Genomic DNA, 17,956 nt, shown 5'->3' on the forward strand with positions numbered 1-17,956 from the left:
ATTGATTTCTAATAAGTTCTCTGGGGAGTGAGAAGTAGGAGGATGCAAGATGTGTATGTGAAAGACAGAAAGCGAGAGAGATAACTAATAAATTTACAGTGTGTGGAAAGGGGGATGGTTCAGGCTTTTGTATGAAAGACAGAGGGAGGGGATACAGAGATGGCAGAAACCATGGTGAGTGGAGTTAGACTGACTGAAGAGAAGCTGAGGCTTCGCTGTGATACTGGAGCAGTGCTGAGAGCAAAGGGATGCGCAACTGAACCTGAAAGAGCCTGACTCAATTCTGAGAGAGAAGCTTGAGAGAACTACAACACCTTCGAGCTCTTTTCTCAAGATATAAATTTCTGCATGATGTAAGTCAGTGGTTTCCTCTCAACGACACAGAATAGAAACAACACACACACTCACACTCTGATAGAAGCTTGTAGAGGAGTTACAAACGAGCCCAAGGAGAGGCACCGCGGTTCTCTTTCAGGTTCTCTTTGGGGAATAGTGAGGAACTACTGGAAACTGCTGTCTGAGAGTCTGTAGCCTTCTCTGAGTACAAGATGCCTGTGATGAAGGGCCTCCTAGCGCCACAAAACACCTTCCTGGATACCATTGCAAACCACTTTGATGGCACTCGTGAGTATATTTTTGAGAAATGATTTCTATTGTACTCTGTAGTCGGTGTTTTTAACTAAAACAAAAAAAAAAGCCTGCACAACTTGATTTGATAAACTTCACTAACAATGCTTCTTATTAGTTTGAACAGTGCATTGTTTATGTCATGTACATTCTTGGACTGTGTGTGCGCACTGTGACATCTGTGAAATCACTGTGAGTCAAACTTTTCTCAAGGGACGTGTTATAAAATGAAAATTGTGTTGCGTGCAAATGGTTTTGTCTCAGTTTTAAGGACGCAACTCCACCAGCTACGCCTAGCTTTTAGGATTTCAGCCTGTGGCGTTTTTGTAACCCAGTTTAGGATTGTGACTGGCACTGACAAACGCTGCTGTCGACAAATGTATCCAACTGTGGTGAGATCCAATTATAAGACTGCACGTTATGACAGTAAAGCAGAACTAGAGATGGAGGCGGACAGTGCAGCCTATAGAATGATAAATTGGAACTAAAGAGCCACTTGTTGAGCCGTTGTGTTGCTTGTTAGGATATTTCACTTTTGAGATTCATGCATTATTCAGTCACGGTGCATCTTTAAAACAAGCAAACATAAACATATCAAGGCTGCATAACTAATGCTTGTCATCTTTCCTCTCATTTGAAATCTGCCAAACAAATACCACTGAATCCACACATTTTCCACAGATTATCTCTATGTTAATTCTTATCAATATAAAGCTTTAAAACATTCAGGGCTCTATTCTCATGGCAGGGCAGATTACTGCAAGATATATTGGTATTTTTCTGACCTTGATATTTGCTTAGCACATCCTTTTGGTCATCTGGGCCAAGCATTGGTCGCATGGTGTACAGGTGGCAGAAGAGAGAAAGAGAAAATGGAAGCTCCATGCAAATGAGGCAAAAGAGGTGTTAATGTTTTGGTGAAAAATTGCCAGTTGACGCTGCTGAAAATAGATGTCAGTCAGGACCAAATCTGTTTCTGTACAGTGTCTTTCATTTAATAATTATCTACCAACAAGTTCATAAAAAAAAATACTTGATGCAAATTTGCATCAGCTACACAATTATGCTAATTACTATTCGCCTAAAAGCAATCAGTAGAAACATTATCGCAGAGGAAATATCATTGTATTGAAAAACTGTGGTTGCTTTTTTCTTAACTTTTTATTATCTTATAATTATTTTTTTTTTTTTTACAGTTATTGAGTTTGAAATTAAATGTTGAATTGAATCGAAAACATGGCATGATGTGACTTTCAATGTTTTCACAAATGTGAATTCCACATTTGCATATTAGTAACGCTCACCTCTGCCACCACTCTGAAACTCCCAGACAGCAACATTATTTTCCTGTTTTGGAAAGGTTCATTGTGAGCTATTTTTACCTTTCACCACTTTAGTTGGAACAATGAGAACAGTAATGTGACTCGTTAGGGCTGATTTATATGGTATTTCACACTGCAGCTGGATTGACATGAATGAAGTAGAGCAGATGCACCTGGATACACCGTCACAAACCTAACTCACATTCAATTTGTTGGTCTTTGCTTATTACATTATTGAAATATAGCCCTAACAGTCAGACTGTGGGTTTATTTTAATGCTAAGACAATGCAATTCATCCACTGTTCATCCATTTGAACTTTTTGTTTTGTTGGTTTTGTGCTTTTGTTCCTGCCTGACTAGTCCCCACCTTAAAATCCATACACATAGAAACTCAGCAGGCGGTAGACAGCTCGTTCCAGAACATAATTAATGGTGTGACAGAGTGTGTATGGGTCAGACTGTCCATCACAACTTCACAACATAACAAATTCACAAATTCAGTTAGATGACACTATCTCCGTCTGTATCTCCCTATTACACACATGCACACACAAATCCTCCGGCCCTTCTTCGCGTCATCTTGCCCTTGCATTCCGCACACTTAGACTTGCACATGAAGGCTACACACATCAGCGCAGCACATCTTATAGCCTACCTCTGGTATGTGAAGTGGGTGGATTGACCAAGTAGCTGAGTGGGTGGTGAAGGGCCTCACTGACAAGAGGTGGCTTCAGAGCACAATTCAGTCTGAGAACTGCTTTTGAATCCGTCTCGGCTGAATCGAAAGCTTTTTTTGTGTGGAGATGTCTCTTTGAAGACAAGAGGATAACTGCGGAGCTGAAAGTCTATTTGAAGTCATGTCTCTTTGCAGACAAAATAATAAATGACAAAAAGCTCCCCAGTGTGAATGTGAACTGAGGCTGCGGGCTCAGGGGAGTGGAGGTGGTATTCACATGAGCCTGATATGTGAGCAGGAAAATGAATTAAAATAAATTATGCAGAGGGCAAGAGCCAATCACATATCAGTGGAGGTCTTGCTCAGTCATCCTCTTGGGAAGCTGAGAAAAATTACTTAAATTATTCATCTAATCAATCACCGCATCCAAATAAAACTAATTAATATCATATTTAAAGAATTAATTTGATGGTTTAGCAGGTATAATTTCTTGTATAGTATTTGTACTTTGTACTGAATTTCAGGGTCAAGAGTATCATGTATCTAGGTATTAAATTGCTTTAGTGATATAATTGCACGGTACCGAGCACGGAAAGCTGTAGCTGCTTTATGTCCCTCATTGTCAACAGTCTCTTCTGCTAATTGTCACGAGTAGGTGTTTGAATTGCATCTTTCTACTCCTCACAAGTGCTGTCATCGATAATTAGCGATAACAATTCTTGCTTTTGAGTGATTGCAATATTAACTGGAAGGAAGCAAATGCATTAAGTGACTACTCATAAAGTGGTTCATGACTAAGAAATTCAAAAATCTTTTTGTAATTATTCACAATACACACTCATTTTCTGAGCTAAGACCTTGAGCATTTACTGACAAGAGGCCGCTGTGAGTAAGTTTCACAGCCAGTCAGATTTTTATGACTGTCAGTGTGAACCACAGTGTTCTCTTGAATAACATGAAGCCATAGAAACAGACCGAGGGAGATGAAAGATGTAGAGCAAAGTGGAAGAGTTTGATTTTGAGCCTGAACCAAATAACTGTGGCAAGAGATTCAAGATTTAACTTTGTTCATGAAGATTACGGTTGGGTCAGGAATCTGAGACTGAATTGCATTATGAAACTGATGAAAAAATAAATCAACACAAGGGGCTCAAAGGGCTTCTGTTTTAGCTGAGGAGCTCATTCTTTACTAAGTCCTCATTCTGACTCAATCAGAGTCATTCAAATCAGTTAAGAATGAATCAGACTGAGGCTAATGTTGCCAGTGCTTTATTGGCTACATCTGTGTTTTCAGAGGACACAGCTCCTTGGTAACCTCGGAGATGATAACTGCAGCATTACCATATGTTTTACTTTTTTGCTGCACAAATTGCTATGGCAACTCGTGCGTGGAAAGATCTTAATTTAGTTTCTTGTGAGATTAACTGCACACATTTGAGGAAGAATATCCACACATTGTTAATTGCACCTCTGGAACAGACACTTTGTTCACACCCCCTTTATGCTGCCCGCTTTTTTTTTTTTGTTTGTTTGAATATGATATAAAATACAGACAGTGAATCTATTGCTGCACGCATCAGAATAAACCATGGCATTATCAGTCTGTTTATCTTCCGAGTTCTAGAGGGAACACAAAGCACCATTCATTAAAACTCGCTGCAGAACAGGTGTTCAACATTGTCCCCTCAGCTATATCATCACTCTTGTGTTTTGCAGCATCGTCAAACAAGAGTGTTTGCTGGAAATTAAATCTGCCTTCATTCAAACAGCAACTCTGTGAATTACTGAAAGAAGACACCTTTCAGTGGACTTGGTCTATCTGTCTAAATATTGAAGGGTCATTTAGCATTATATGTGGATACGAATGAAAGGAGACCTGTATTAGTCAGTGCACAATGGTGACGTCTGGCTGTTATGTCTCTTTACAAAAGACCTTGGAGTGCATGATCCTTTATCAATTGTTTTTACAATGGAAAGAAGACATGTACATGAATCTGTCATTGGTTTGAGTACATTAACCACAGTGTCTTTCTTGACTCACTTTTCTCTGAGATAAGTACTTTCAATCCACATGGTCTCTCACAGCCCTCCTAGTATGAAGAAAGTCTTCTATTTGAGAGAATAGTGTTTTACTGCATAAGAAACAACATGTCGCAGATTGAATTTAGGGCTTTGTTCAAATTCAGTATTCATTATATTCTTCTGCTTCACCACCTACACTTCCTGCTCTAAAATGGCTCTTAATTGTTCCAGCAGTTAGAAATAATTTCACTTGTATTTTTCTCCTTCAACAAGGCTTTCATTAACAACTGTGTGCGATAATTGATTTCACACACAAGATCTTCATCTCCCCCATTTTTTCTCTAGCAGCATTCTCTAGACACAGAGGTATTCGCTTCCTTACGAACATGCACTGTTATATAATCACATAACATGAAAGGTGTAGTTAAAATATGCTTGTTAGAAAGAAAAATGTTTTCTGCTCCATGTGATTTTTTTTTTTTTATTTTTTTTTTTTTATGGTGGCTGTTGTGTAATTAAGCAATCATCTGTGTAAGTAAAAGCTGCCCAAACCAAATTTCAAGATAAAGGTAGATAGAAAAAGAAAAACTGAACATTATAACATATAAGAGGATTCATCGCAGGGCTGTTGTATTGGACTGCGTCAGTTGTAGCTAGGTGCACTAGGTTGCAATAAACTGACACCTGAGGTAAGTAATCACCCCCTTATTTATTGCAACAGGAAATAAATTGTCAGGGTGGTGTGTGTGTGTGTGTGTGTGTGTGTGTGTGTGTGTGTGTGTGTGTGTGTGTGTGTGTGTGTGTGTGTGTGTGTGTGTGTGTGTGTGTATATATGTGTGTGTGTATGTGTAAAATGCATTGCACAACTGTTGGCAGGATGAAACTATAATCCACATGCTAATTAAGGGCTAAAGCCTCACTGAGGAACTGGTCCCCCATGGAGCCAACTGCATATACCCTTTAGACTTCATACACGCCACTGGCATACTTCAAAGCCCTCTCTGATGTACACTGGACTATTTCAGGTATCTGAGCTGAAGGCAGAGAGAATGTCTCAGATAGAGAAAAAGAGAAGTTGTTTTTTTGTTGTTGGTGCATGAAAAAGGTAAAGTTCATTGGAGAGGAGAGAGTCTGAATGTGATGCTCACAGAGCCGAAACTACTGTCTCTGTGCAGTTAAAGACACACAAAATATTGCCTGTTGTTCAATCACACACAGAAGCTTTATACTTCCAACCTTGGTCTTCTTTTATTTTCCTTGCAGACAGTAACTTCCTGCTGGGAAATGCACTGGGTCGCTATGGCTACCCCATCGTGTACTGCTCTGACGGGTTTTGCGAGCTTACCGGTTTTGTTCGGACTGAGGTGATGCAGAAAACTTGTACCTGCAGCTTTCTCCATGGGGCTGAGACCCATGAGAGTGTGACCCAACAGGTAGACAAAGCTCTGGAGGGACAGCAGGAGTACCAGGGAGAAGTCTGCTTCTATAGGAAAAATGGTGAGGATTTATCTGTTCACCCACATGTTGAGTTGGCCATGCATTCTTAAACACAACACCGATTTTATGTCTCAAGCCTAAAAAGTATTTTTAGGCTTGAGAATTTGTTAAAGGCTAATGTTCTGAACCCCAACAGCAGGGCCATCCCTGTAATGGTGAATGTCACTGACTGACTGACATATGACATTTGTCCACTATTGGTCAGCCAAATGCCACATGACTGGACCATGTATGGGTGCCAACCATGGGCTTAGGGCTACACCTCTTGTTACAGGTAGTCACCCAACAGTTCTGGTTCCTGGCTGCTCTGAAGCTTTAGGGAAGTAAAGTGACGCTTCCAGTTCACCAAGTTCACCTCCATTATGGCAAATAAACTACTTTAATTACATGTATCATTATTACTAAATGAGGCAGAGGAATAACTAAACATAAGACACAAGACAAGAAGAGTTGGAAGGAGAGAGTGTAGCCTTTGGTAACTGCTATGCTAAAGAAACTAGCAAATCTGAATAGAATGTAAACAACGGAAAAACAATAGCAACTGGAAATGAGACATTAAACTTAACGCAGCACAGCAATAAAAGTCCTGTTAAGAAAAAAAGGGTTTCTGTCCACTGAACAGCTAGAGGGCTTTTAATTTGAATCGATTATAGGAAGTGTTGAGTTTGTATTAACATGGAATGCAGTAACCTCAATGCGACAGATGGGAGCGACTCAAAAGGAGGCTTCCTACTAAAATATGTATATGACCAATTATACATGTCAAAGAGGGGGAATTAGAAATAAAGACCTGCCTCTACTAAAAGTCTGGTTCGATCTGGAGTTGAGGAAAATAAAGTCCCTGGTCACTTTTTGAGGGAAAACAGTAGTTGAAAACTATTTTGGATCTCAGACAGAGAGGCTGTGCGCTGTATGAGAGACAAACTAAGAAAGATATTCTGTTGCTTCTAACGTTCTCTCTGAGTGATCATTTTATAAGTAAATATAGCCGAAATTACAGCACAGTCTTTGTCTTTAACTTGTGTGTTTGGTGATTTTGTCAGATGAGGTTTTGAACCAGTTTTGTTTAAGGAAAGCAACTCCAGAACACATGCCATGCAGACATACAGCAGACAGTCAGGTGAGGTTAGCTGGAATAAAAACACATTCCTATCCAAGCGTTAATAGAATTCCAATCATAATTTTGTGGTAAAAAATTGTAATCTCTAGTCTCTACTAATAACTTTTTTTAATATCCTCAGGAAATGCATTTTGGTGCCTCCTGGATATCGTGCCAATTAAAAACGAGAAAGGTGAGGTGGTGATGTTCCTGTTATCCTTTAAAGATATCAGTGAATCTTATGGGAAGAGCCACCACTATGCCCCGGGAGATGGTGAGGCCTGGCTTCATGCTGTTAACAGTCTGAATTTCATTTAGACTTCCTCACCTTCAAAATGTCATGCTGCCGCATTTTTTTATATAATCTAAAGCTAAATGGAATATTAATTTACAATACTTTACATTTATTCAGTGGGGTACTTTGATTTTGCCCACAGGTATGTCAGAGGCTGCTCACCAGAGCAGGAAAAGCAACCGATCGCACTTTTCCCAAGCTCGACAGAGGGGGAGGACTATTCTGCACCACCTGACCAACCTGTTCACCAAGAGGGGCAAAAAGAAGCTGACCAATGTGAGTACAGTACAGTATATATATGAGTCTCAGTATTTCACTATCCATTTTTACTGAGTCATGTTTGGTTGCTTTTCTCAAAATAAAAACCTTTGTTCTGGTTTCAATTACCAGTCTCAAGCATTATTGTTTGGTCTGCTGGTCTTTGACACCAAGGATTAGAAAATGAACCTTACTTCTTATGTACATTTGTGACCATCTTCAAATCACTGCTGTCCATTCAACAAACCTGAGGGCATAAATTATTTATTCAAGTCTATTGAAAATGTTATGATGATGATGATGATGATGATGATGATGATGATGATGATGATGATGATGATGATGGATGATCATTGGCAGGTTTACTAGCTACTCTGTGTTTCATGCTGAGTTAATTACTGTATGCAAACACTACATCAGTAGGCACTGAAGAAAAGAAATCCGGCCTTTCTCATTTTCAAATTTGGTTTCATTTATCCAAAGGATTCATTATTCCTCGGGGTTTAAGGTGGCCATAAATATAATACAAGCACTTCAGTTCCTTAAGCCTGAGTAAGTTCATTAAACAAGCTTCCGCTCTCCAACTGTGCCAACTCTTCTCCCACAACACCGGGCTGTCAGCAGTGAGAACACCACCAATTTAAATCCCATGACTTCCAGATATTTCTTGTTTTCTTGTGATGCTTTCAGAGTGTGTTCCAGAAACCGTCTCTACCTGAGTACAAGGTTGCAGCTGTGAAGAAGTCACGTTTCATCCTGCTGCACTACAGCATCTCCAAGGCCTTGTGGGACTGGCTAATCCTACTGGCAACCTTCTACGTTGCTGTCACGGTGCCTTATGATGTCTGCTTTGTCAGTCATGATGAGGGCAGTGACCATCACTCGCTTTTCAGTCGCAGCACCATAGGCAGTGACATAGCAGTGGAGATGCTCTTCATACTTGGTATGATGCATTTACATTTGATTAAACCATTGTAATCACGGGTATGTTTGCAGTCATGAAATTTTATTTATTTTAAATACTTCTCTAAGAAATTTGAACAACTTCTAAGCAACTTCAGCTATAAACATCTTTTTCCTGGTAGTCTAACCTCTTTCAGTAAGATGATTTGTAGCTTGAACCACTATAATTTTAAAGTAATATCTCATACAGTGATTGCATGCTGTGCACCAGCTGACCTATATTTTGAAGCATCTTGAGCAGCATTATGAAGAGACAACAATGTTCTGCTCAAATTAAGAACAACTATATTTCCAAGTGCAGCTGCAGCGGTTTCCCTGGCGATGGCTAACACATCACTAAACCTCCTACCTCTCCACACCCACTCAGGGTGTCTCTGTCGCCCCAGGTTACGAATCATAATTAGATTTCTCTCACTTTGTCCCACTTTTCCTCCAAAGGAAGTGTGATAGCACATCTGTCATGAGGCTCTCTGACTCCCTCTCTCTCTCTCAACAGGTTTGTCTGGCGACCAACTGATATTTGTGCTCAAATATTCTCTCACATGCTCACACTCCATGTTTTTACGTTTTGTGAAAGAAAATCATTTTTTAATGGCCTCACTTAAAGACATTTAGTATGCTACTGAATTCTTTTTCCCTGTGCCATTTTCATGTAATTCATAAACACTGTCCATTCAGCCTTTTCTCAGCATTAATGTAGATTTGGGAACGGCAAAAAAGCAATTCTTCGTGGTGTCCATAGTTTCTCAAAAAATATATAATTTCAATTCCATTCAAATAATGAATGATTTATACTGCAATTCTGAAACTGACTGATATTAATATTATCAGTTACTTTTATTTTGCCTAATATCCAAGGAATGATTTAAAAGGTGTGAAAACCCTCCTATATTCATTTTCGGACTACACCCTACTATACTATACCGAACTTTTATTTTAGGTTTGCCTAAATTATTAGTTGTATTACAGTCTAAACACTTGATTTGTTAGTGAACTTTAAACAAATCATTTATTTGATATTTTTGCTCATAAATTATTTTTCTATGTACCTGAGCTATAGTCCCAGTAACTTCCAAACTGCCCATCTTAGACCTAAAATGTTTTATGCAATCATTTTTTTTATTATGTACAATTATGTGGTTCTGTTTTCCTGCTCCTTTTCAGATATTATCCTGAATTTCCGTACCACTTATGTGAGTCAGTCAGGTCAGGTAGTGTATGACGCCCGATCCATCTACCTCCATTACTGTACCACCTGGTTCTTTGTGGATCTGATCGCAGCTTTGCCCTTCGACCTTCTCTACGCCTTCAACATCACAGTCGTAAGATTGTCATTTTATATAACTGGAAGTACAGTATGCCCCCAGGTTTTACACTTTCCTGTCTCTTTAAATGCACTAACTTTAAGACTGGCCACTAATGTTTTAGTAGTGTTATTCCCTCAGAGCACTGGACTGGAGATGATTATCCCTCTACATTCACCCACTTCACTGAGCACTCACGATTGTCTGCCCGCTTTAGTTTTATCCTCAAGATAAACACTGGTACTTCTTGTGGATTAGTCTTACTTTGCCACAGGCCTCAGATGACACACACAGACATCTCTCTGACTCTGGTTAAAACACTTTCCTGCTAATAGTAACATTGAATTCAGAGTAAGTGTTTCACAATAGAGACTATTAAAAGACACTGAATCTCAAGGTTAGATGAGACAGGAGGATGGGTCACAGGTTAAAACCAATAAATCTTATCTAACAGAACAGAGTTTAAAAAAATGATAGCTGATCATTTTTCCTCTCCCTCTCTTTGTCTAGACCTCGCTCGTGCACTTGTTGAAGACAGTTCGTCTTCTGCGTCTGCTTCGCCTGTTACAGAAACTGGATCGCTACTCCCAGTACAGCGCTGTGGTCCTGACCCTGCTCATGTCTGTGTTCGCCCTGCTGGCTCACTGGATGGCTTGTGTCTGGTATGTCATCGGACGCAAGGAGATAGAAAGCAGTGACCCCGTTACCTGGGACATAGGTGAGCTCATTGTATGTGTGTGTTTGACAGCTCCCACTCCACTAAATCAAGAGTGTAATGTTCTTAGTGTCTCTCCTGGCAACCGCATCGGGCCAGCTCAGCACATCTCTAGTCATGCATGAATGACTGAATGTCGCAGCATCATTTCAGCATCTAGCTTGTCTTCTCAGTCCAGAGGAAGTGCAGGTCACAGAGTTTTCTATTTCATTATATCACCAATAATTCATTATATCATTTCCCATTATATCACCTGCCACGCATTATATCACCTACCAAAGGAGAGAGGGTCATCCATTGAAGCAGACTATAAAAAACATTTTTTCACAATTAGTTTAGTCACCTTAGACCCCCCCCCCCCCCCCCCCCCCGCATGAGTTCATCCAGCCATCTTCTGACTTCATCCACCAGGGTGGCTTCAGGAGTTGGGAAAGCGTCTGGAGACGCCATACATCAACAGCACCATGGGTGGTCCATCCATGCCTAGCGCCTACATCGCCTCTCTCTACTTCACTCTCAGCAGCCTCACCAGTGTTGGTTTTGGCAATGTGTGTGCCAACACAGATGCCGAGAAAATCTTCTCCATCTGCATTATGCTCATGGGCGGTGAGTTTACTGGTAATCACAGAAAATTCACAGAACTATGTCAAATGATCTGAGAACACCATAATGTCACTCCCTCTCCCACCTCCAGCCCTGATGCATGCTGTGGTCTTTGGCAACGTGACGGCCATCATCCAGCGCATGTACTCACGGCGCTCGCTGTATCACACCCGAATGAAGGATCTTAAGGACTTCATCCGTGTGCATCGGCTACCTCAACAGCTGAAGCAGAGGATGCTGGAGTACTTTCAGGCCACCTGGTCAGTCAACAATGGTATCAATGCCAATGAGGTGAGTGAAAAACGACAAACTAGGAGTGTTTGTGTGGTTCTATTTGCCTGTGGTATCTTCAAAAAGATATCTCTCTCGTAAAGTTAGTCACTTTTTAATAAGTAACTGAACTGTATATGAACCGTTGACTGTGTGGGCTGCTGTAATGTCTTTTTTTTTTCATGAAGAAAAAGTACATTTTGTGTGGGTGCTAGATTCCAGATTCAGAAATGCCATCCTTAATATGTGGGTCACCTCACATTCTCTGGAGTGTTATTCCATTTCCTTAAGTAGATGGCACTTTGTTACAAATAGAAAGTCAGAAACAATGCCAGAACCGATCTAGGAGAAGTTCTCTGTAATTACAAGGGTAGGAGTTGAAATAGAGAGAATACTCATTAACACCCTCGCCATCGCCATCTGTAGATAATTAATTCACTGTTGAAGGTAACAGACACAGGCCCTGGTTTCTGAGAACATGCTGGCTTTAACACCTCATGTCTGTTTTCGCTTAGCAGCTTGACACATCATATGAGCGCATCTACCTTTAAAACCACAATGTGTGCCTTTTTTTTTCCTTTTTTTTTTGTTCTTGTGTTTTACAGTGGTGGAGGAAGTATTCAAGTATTTGTCAGACCAGTTGGACGAAATCGAAAGCATAGCAATAGTCAATAAATGCTTAGATTTTTCCCTTTTTCCCGGTCTTCTGTTTTAGTTGCTGCATGACTTCCCAGATGAACTGCGAGCTGATATTGCCATGCATCTGAACAAAGACATCCTGCAGCTGCCTGTATTTGAGCGAGCCAGCAGAGGGTGTCTGCGCTCCCTCTCCCTGCACATTAAGACCTCCTTCTGTGCACCAGGAGAATACCTTATCCGCCACGGAGATGCCCTACAAGCCAACTATTTCGTCTGTTCCGGTTCCCTGGAGGTTCTGAAAGATGGCATGGTCCTAGCCATCCTGGGTCAGCATGCACCAAGTGTGAAACATTTCCCCTCTTACTCATGTTTGCCTCTTTGCACCTTGTCGTAACCCTTCTGTTTAACTCACAATCCCTACAGGCAAAGGTGACCTTATTGGAGCTGATCTCCCAGAACATGACCAGGTGATCAAGACCAATGCAGATGTGAAGGCACTTACCTACTGTGACTTGCAGTACATCAGTGTGAGGGCTTTGAGGGAGGTCCTCGGGTTGTACCCAGAGTACGGCAGTCGGTTCAGCTCTGACATCCACCACAACCTCACCTACAACTTGAGAGAGGGCAGTGAAGCTGATGTAAGACATTTGCCATCACTTCACAGGCAGTGGAAAACACTGCAGACAGAGGCAGAAATCCAATGTACAAGTGTTTAATTTCTTTGTTCCTGCTCATTAATTGAAACATACCAATACTTTGTCACCAAATATAGAATGTGTGTGTAATCGCTTGTTCATTTTGACTTCAATATCTCTAGGGAGTAACAAGGTTTCCATGGACTCCCAGGTCTTCTCAGGTATGTGTGCCTCACTAAGGTACATGCTACAGTACAGTCTGTGTTCACATCGCAAGGCATTACTCTGCTTCTCTGAAATCTTACAACTTGTCATAGTAAATATGGAAAACAACACATTGACTGTGTTAATTCATACAAATAGATTAGATACAGATGGATGACCATCTAAGCAAAAGAGAAAGCGAAAGTGACAGAAACAGCATATATTTGCAAATGGGCCACACAGGCAAGAGATAAAACTTTAAGCTACAAACAAGTGCACAAGCTAACGAAGAGAAGCCTAAAAGAACCTATACGTCACAGTCAAAATTAATAAGAGTAAAAGGAGTCAGAGAAGGCTTTGCTACATTAATTATTTCAGGTTTGTGTGCACACTTCAATATGCACAAGCCATGAGAAAATTTACTGCAGGCCCCAGAACAACTGTTTTCAGAAACTGGCTAGGTTGCATGCTCATATAAAGAAAGTTGAAATGACAAGAATAGCCAAAGTTGACTTAGTAATGTATCTGGACTGTAGCTGTTTGTTTTCTATTTTCAGTTTCTGGTCTGTTGCAGACATAAAAAAAAAACCTTTTAGATTCTGCTCATAAATTTTTATTCAGCACACTGTACATACAAATATCTGCTATTTTACACCAGAAATCAATTTGTCTTCTTACACTAAATGTGCTGCCACTCTGAGCTAAACCCTAATGCTACAGTGATATGATGGGTATATTACACACACAAAAATAATCATTAATCATTTCCACAAATCAAAGAAAAAAGAAAACACACTGACTTCCCAACCATCTTCTCCTCAGGGTCATGTTTCTATGGACCATAAACTGCCCTTCATCATTGAGGCAGATGATGCAGAACATGGAGAAGACATGAAACACTCTCAGCAGAGGAGAGTGCCTCTGCTACAGAGAATGGGCAGCCCTGTTCATCAGCCCTGCCTCAGCACCCTGTTAGGGGAGGAGCTCCGCCACATCAACGCACTCCGCCTCTGTCGGTCACCCGTTCAAGGTAGTAGAGGCCACAGCCCCTCTCCTCAGGCATTCACCAGGGAGGAGCTCTCTTTGTCTCCTTTGCCCTGTCTCACCAGTGACCCGGACTTGAACCATCGGCCTGCCAAGCTACTCATGCCGTCTCTGCCTTGTGTTAGTCCACTGAACCTTAGCCCCAGGTAAGCTATTCATCCTGCTTTACCTGAATATGAATCAGTAATCAGTTTGCATCGATTAAAAATGATGTAACACTTATTTTTGTCTCTGCTAGGGTTGTAGATGGAATTGAGGACAATAGTCACACATTTCAATTCAATGTAGAGCAGAGCGAAGCAGAGACTACCGTCACAGGTAAAGTCTATGTAAGATGCACAGTGGACAGCAAGTGAACTGATCTCATATTATATGTCCATACTCAGCATTTCTCTATTCTTCATCCTTTTTCAGAGCAGTTACAGGTGAGCGCTAATCTGCTCTTGGAAACGGAGGAAGTGAGACAAAACATAAGCAAACTGAACAAAGAGGTATGGTCAACATTAGAAAAACATAATGACATGAAAATAGAAAAAAAATTGATTACCTTGATGTATATACATTTTTACACACATGTTTCTGTAATTCTTTCACATTGTCAGTATTTTGCTGCTCCTGAACAGCTGAGCATGTGCATCATGAATATGCCCTGGTTGTTTGACATGTATTTAATGCTAAATTACTTCTTTTTTTTTAATCTACACTGTTAAAATGCCCATTAAGAAGTGAATGTACTCCAATTTTAACAATATCTTTTAAACAACTACACTTTTATCCCTCAATGTGTATCTCTGTTTCTCTCTGTTTTTTTGTTTTTTTTTGGGGGGGGGGGGGGTTTATATAATTGAGGAGTTCTATAAAAATTATAAAAAATATATTGGGTATATTTCTTTTTCTTTTTAGGTGAACAACTTGAACCAAGATGTATCCAACCTTGCCAAGGAGCTCCATGACATAATGCATTACCTGCAGTCTCATATGGCCATGCTCCATTATAACTCTCCTGTTTCCTCGTATTCCTATGGCATACAGATGGTCCCCAGTCCTAATGTGACTGCTTCCAGTGACTGGCAGTCTCATGTCCCTCTAAATATAGCCACTGGGCTGCACCTCCATCATGATGCGATTAGCCACCCTGCTAGAAATGGGTGGGGCTGCACTGGGATGCCCTCCCAGGGCAGAAGTCCCACGTTGCTGCACTCTTCAAGCCCTATGTCATCCTGTTTACACTTGTGCTGCTCTGACAGAGAAGGGCCCACAGCTCACAGGCTACAGAGCCAGTGTGGCCCCTTCCAAACTACCAGAACATCTTCAAACTCTTCTTACATGACCCACTCTCATGGAGGTCCATCCCTTTTGGGCCTCAGTCCTGCCTTCAGTAGCTTCCCTGTGATTTGCCAGGCCCCACAGGGGATCTACAATGCCTCTATTCCTACAATGAGCAACTCTCACTCCCTATGTTCCCCAGTAAATTCTGGCTACACCCATGCCCCTCTGAGTGTTCAAACCAACTCTGATCCCACACATAATCATACCAGGTCCCAGACACCCATCCATACATCCATCACTCCCACTAGCCAGCCACAGTATCACACTGCCTTCAGTTCTCTCAACCCCTTAGGAGTCCACACATCTATATGCACAGGGCACATCCCAGGCCAACAGAGCTCTATCAATAGTCCCACACAAAATGACCCAGTAGGATCCAGCTCTGTGCACCACACACAGGACTTTGCATTTTCTCTGCTGGACCAGGTAACAGACAGAGAAACTAGAGCTTCACTGTATCAAGAGAGGACAGACAATATTGAATCTCAGGTAACGGGCAGCAGTACTCCAACCATAGAGGTTGAACCCCCTCTCTTGGACATTGAGGGAATACAAAACCCACAATGATGACATGCAGTATCTTGTTGTGTTACTGTCTGAATATGATGACTTTATTGTACCTTTTAGTGTAAAGGATTGTGTCTCTAGCATTGAATTTGTGCATTTTTTTGTATCAGGTACACCACAAGACATTATTACAAGATTGATTTACTGTTGATATTCACCTCAAATCACATAAATTATAGCAGCAACGTGCACATAGACTTGACATTCAAGCTACAAGCTATGGGTATGCAGCGCAACTCAGTTGTGACAGGTGGTTACCTGACTACCCTGTAGATCTTCTCCGCTTACATCTTGATTCAAAATGAGAAACAACTGGACCTGCTCAGCATTTTTATACCTATACCACAGAACACAACTGGATGTTAACTGAAAAAGTAAAATTTGTGTACCTATTTTTTAGGGAACCTTATGAATGATATAAAAAGAACCCCTGTAACATGTAATAGAGTGATTGATTCACACTTATTTCACAGTTTTGTCTATATTTAATAGCCTACAGTAAAATATGTTGTGCAAAGTAAAATATGTGTTTAATAATTCATAATATAAGTCAATAAGACAACCAAGGGTTTACTCAATGTTACATGGTATATATATATATATATACGCACACACAATTGTGATTATGATTATTGCAGTTCCTAATTGTGACCAGTAGAGGACAGCAAGCACACATGATTCAAATTAGACTCTGGTAAGTCTTCATCTCTAACTAGTGTCCAGGAAGGCACAATATGGTACAGACAATTCATGTACCTCACTTTCAGTGAATATGAACTAAAGGCTCAGATAGTACAGGCTCAAATTAGGGTCAAAAAGATTTTCAGTGTGTAAAGTGATACAGATAATTCCAAAAGAAAATCAACCTTTGTAACCTTTAAAATGCAATATTCAAATTTGTGAATGTGTAGAAGACAGTTCTGACTCTTTGCTCTTGCTCTTCCATCTCGCTCCAGATGACTACACTGATACAGGCTCAAATTTGGGTCAAAATGATTTTCAGTTTGTAAAGTGATAAATAATCCCAAAGTAAGGCATACATCAACATCAAAAGTAAACTATGGAATTATAGAGAGACTCCTTGGTAAAATTACAATAATATATGCTGATTATTGTGAAGATAATTACCTTGTTCATGGGTCTCAAACACTTTAAAACATCTAAAAGCAATCTAATCAAATGGGGGTCTGTGGCCTCTTTGTGTCACTTGGGGTTCTTAAAGTGAAAAAGTTTGAGAACATACAACAAAACTCCACTGCTGGAATCAAACCATGGATGTTGCGGTTATGAGACATGTTAGCCCCCAAAGCACACCGTTAATTTTTATTTCAAATATTTACACCACTTAATTATGTCAGTGTCAGTTGTCACTCTGCTGCTGTTCAGATGTCACGGAAAAGTGAAAAACAAACAAGTTTGTAAATAAAAACCTGAAAACAACATGTAGTCGACTCTTTCTTTCATAAGTTTCTTTTTCATTCACTAAGTGGACTACTAAACTGATGTTTGCTCCATTATGTTAAAACCTGCGTTTACGCAATTATGTTAACATACCACAGTGTGACTCTAGCAATAATAACATGGAGGATTAGCAAAGAGAGTATTTTTTTTCCTTTTTATTTCAAAATGTGCAAAATCGGCTGCGGCCGAAAAGTCTTTTTTTTTGTTTAGGAATGTTCCTAACTGAGTGAAATGACCTGGATGTAATTCAGTGTCAGTGTGATGGCCCCAGGGCCTGGGTGTGTGTTGTGTTGTTGCTGTGTTGTGTTTTGTGTTCTTGGAAGTTTCTGGATGAGTTGAACTGGAGGTCATCAACAAAGTGGAGGAAGCCGGCCATTGTCCTCAACCTAGATTATATAAATCCTCCCCATCCTGGCACCACATCA

The 17,956-nt window shown here is 40.4% G+C and overlaps 1 protein-coding gene across 1 annotated transcript; it reads left to right on the top strand.

The window, feature by feature from the left end:
* The first annotated feature begins 206 nt into the window (after positions 1-206).
* On the top strand, positions 207-17,503 carry kcnh4a (potassium voltage-gated channel, subfamily H (eag-related), member 4a). The gene is made up of 16 exons (XM_056400580.1): positions 207-624; positions 5,912-6,145; positions 7,387-7,518; positions 7,682-7,815; positions 8,488-8,740; positions 9,925-10,082; positions 10,575-10,782; positions 11,191-11,385; positions 11,474-11,673; positions 12,368-12,617; positions 12,715-12,929; positions 13,109-13,147; positions 13,953-14,320; positions 14,413-14,492; positions 14,589-14,665; positions 15,078-17,503. Exons 1-16 carry the CDS (start codon positions 549-551, stop codon positions 16,068-16,070), a joined length of 3,612 nt encoding a protein of 1,203 aa, XP_056256555.1. The 5' UTR covers positions 207-548; the 3' UTR covers positions 16,071-17,503.
* The last annotated feature ends 453 nt before the right edge of the window (positions 17,504-17,956 follow it).

This window comes from Seriola aureovittata, chromosome 17, assembly GCF_021018895.1.
Source record: "Seriola aureovittata isolate HTS-2021-v1 ecotype China chromosome 17, ASM2101889v1, whole genome shotgun sequence".
NCBI lineage: Eukaryota > Metazoa > Chordata > Actinopteri > Carangiformes > Carangidae > Seriola > Seriola aureovittata.

Excerpts from the sequence above, each read along its gene's own strand:
- kcnh4a (XM_056400580.1), top strand. The coding sequence starts at position 549 with ATGCCTGTGATGAAGGGCCTCCTAGCGCCACAAAACACCTTCCTGGAT. Across the intron at positions 10,783-11,190 it reads CCCCGTTACCTGGGACATAG|GGTGGCTTCAGGAGTTGGGA; the intron begins GTGAGCTCATTG and ends TTCATCCACCAG. Across the intron at positions 14,493-14,588 it reads AGCAGAGACTACCGTCACAG|AGCAGTTACAGGTGAGCGCT; the intron begins GTAAAGTCTATG and ends ATCCTTTTTCAG.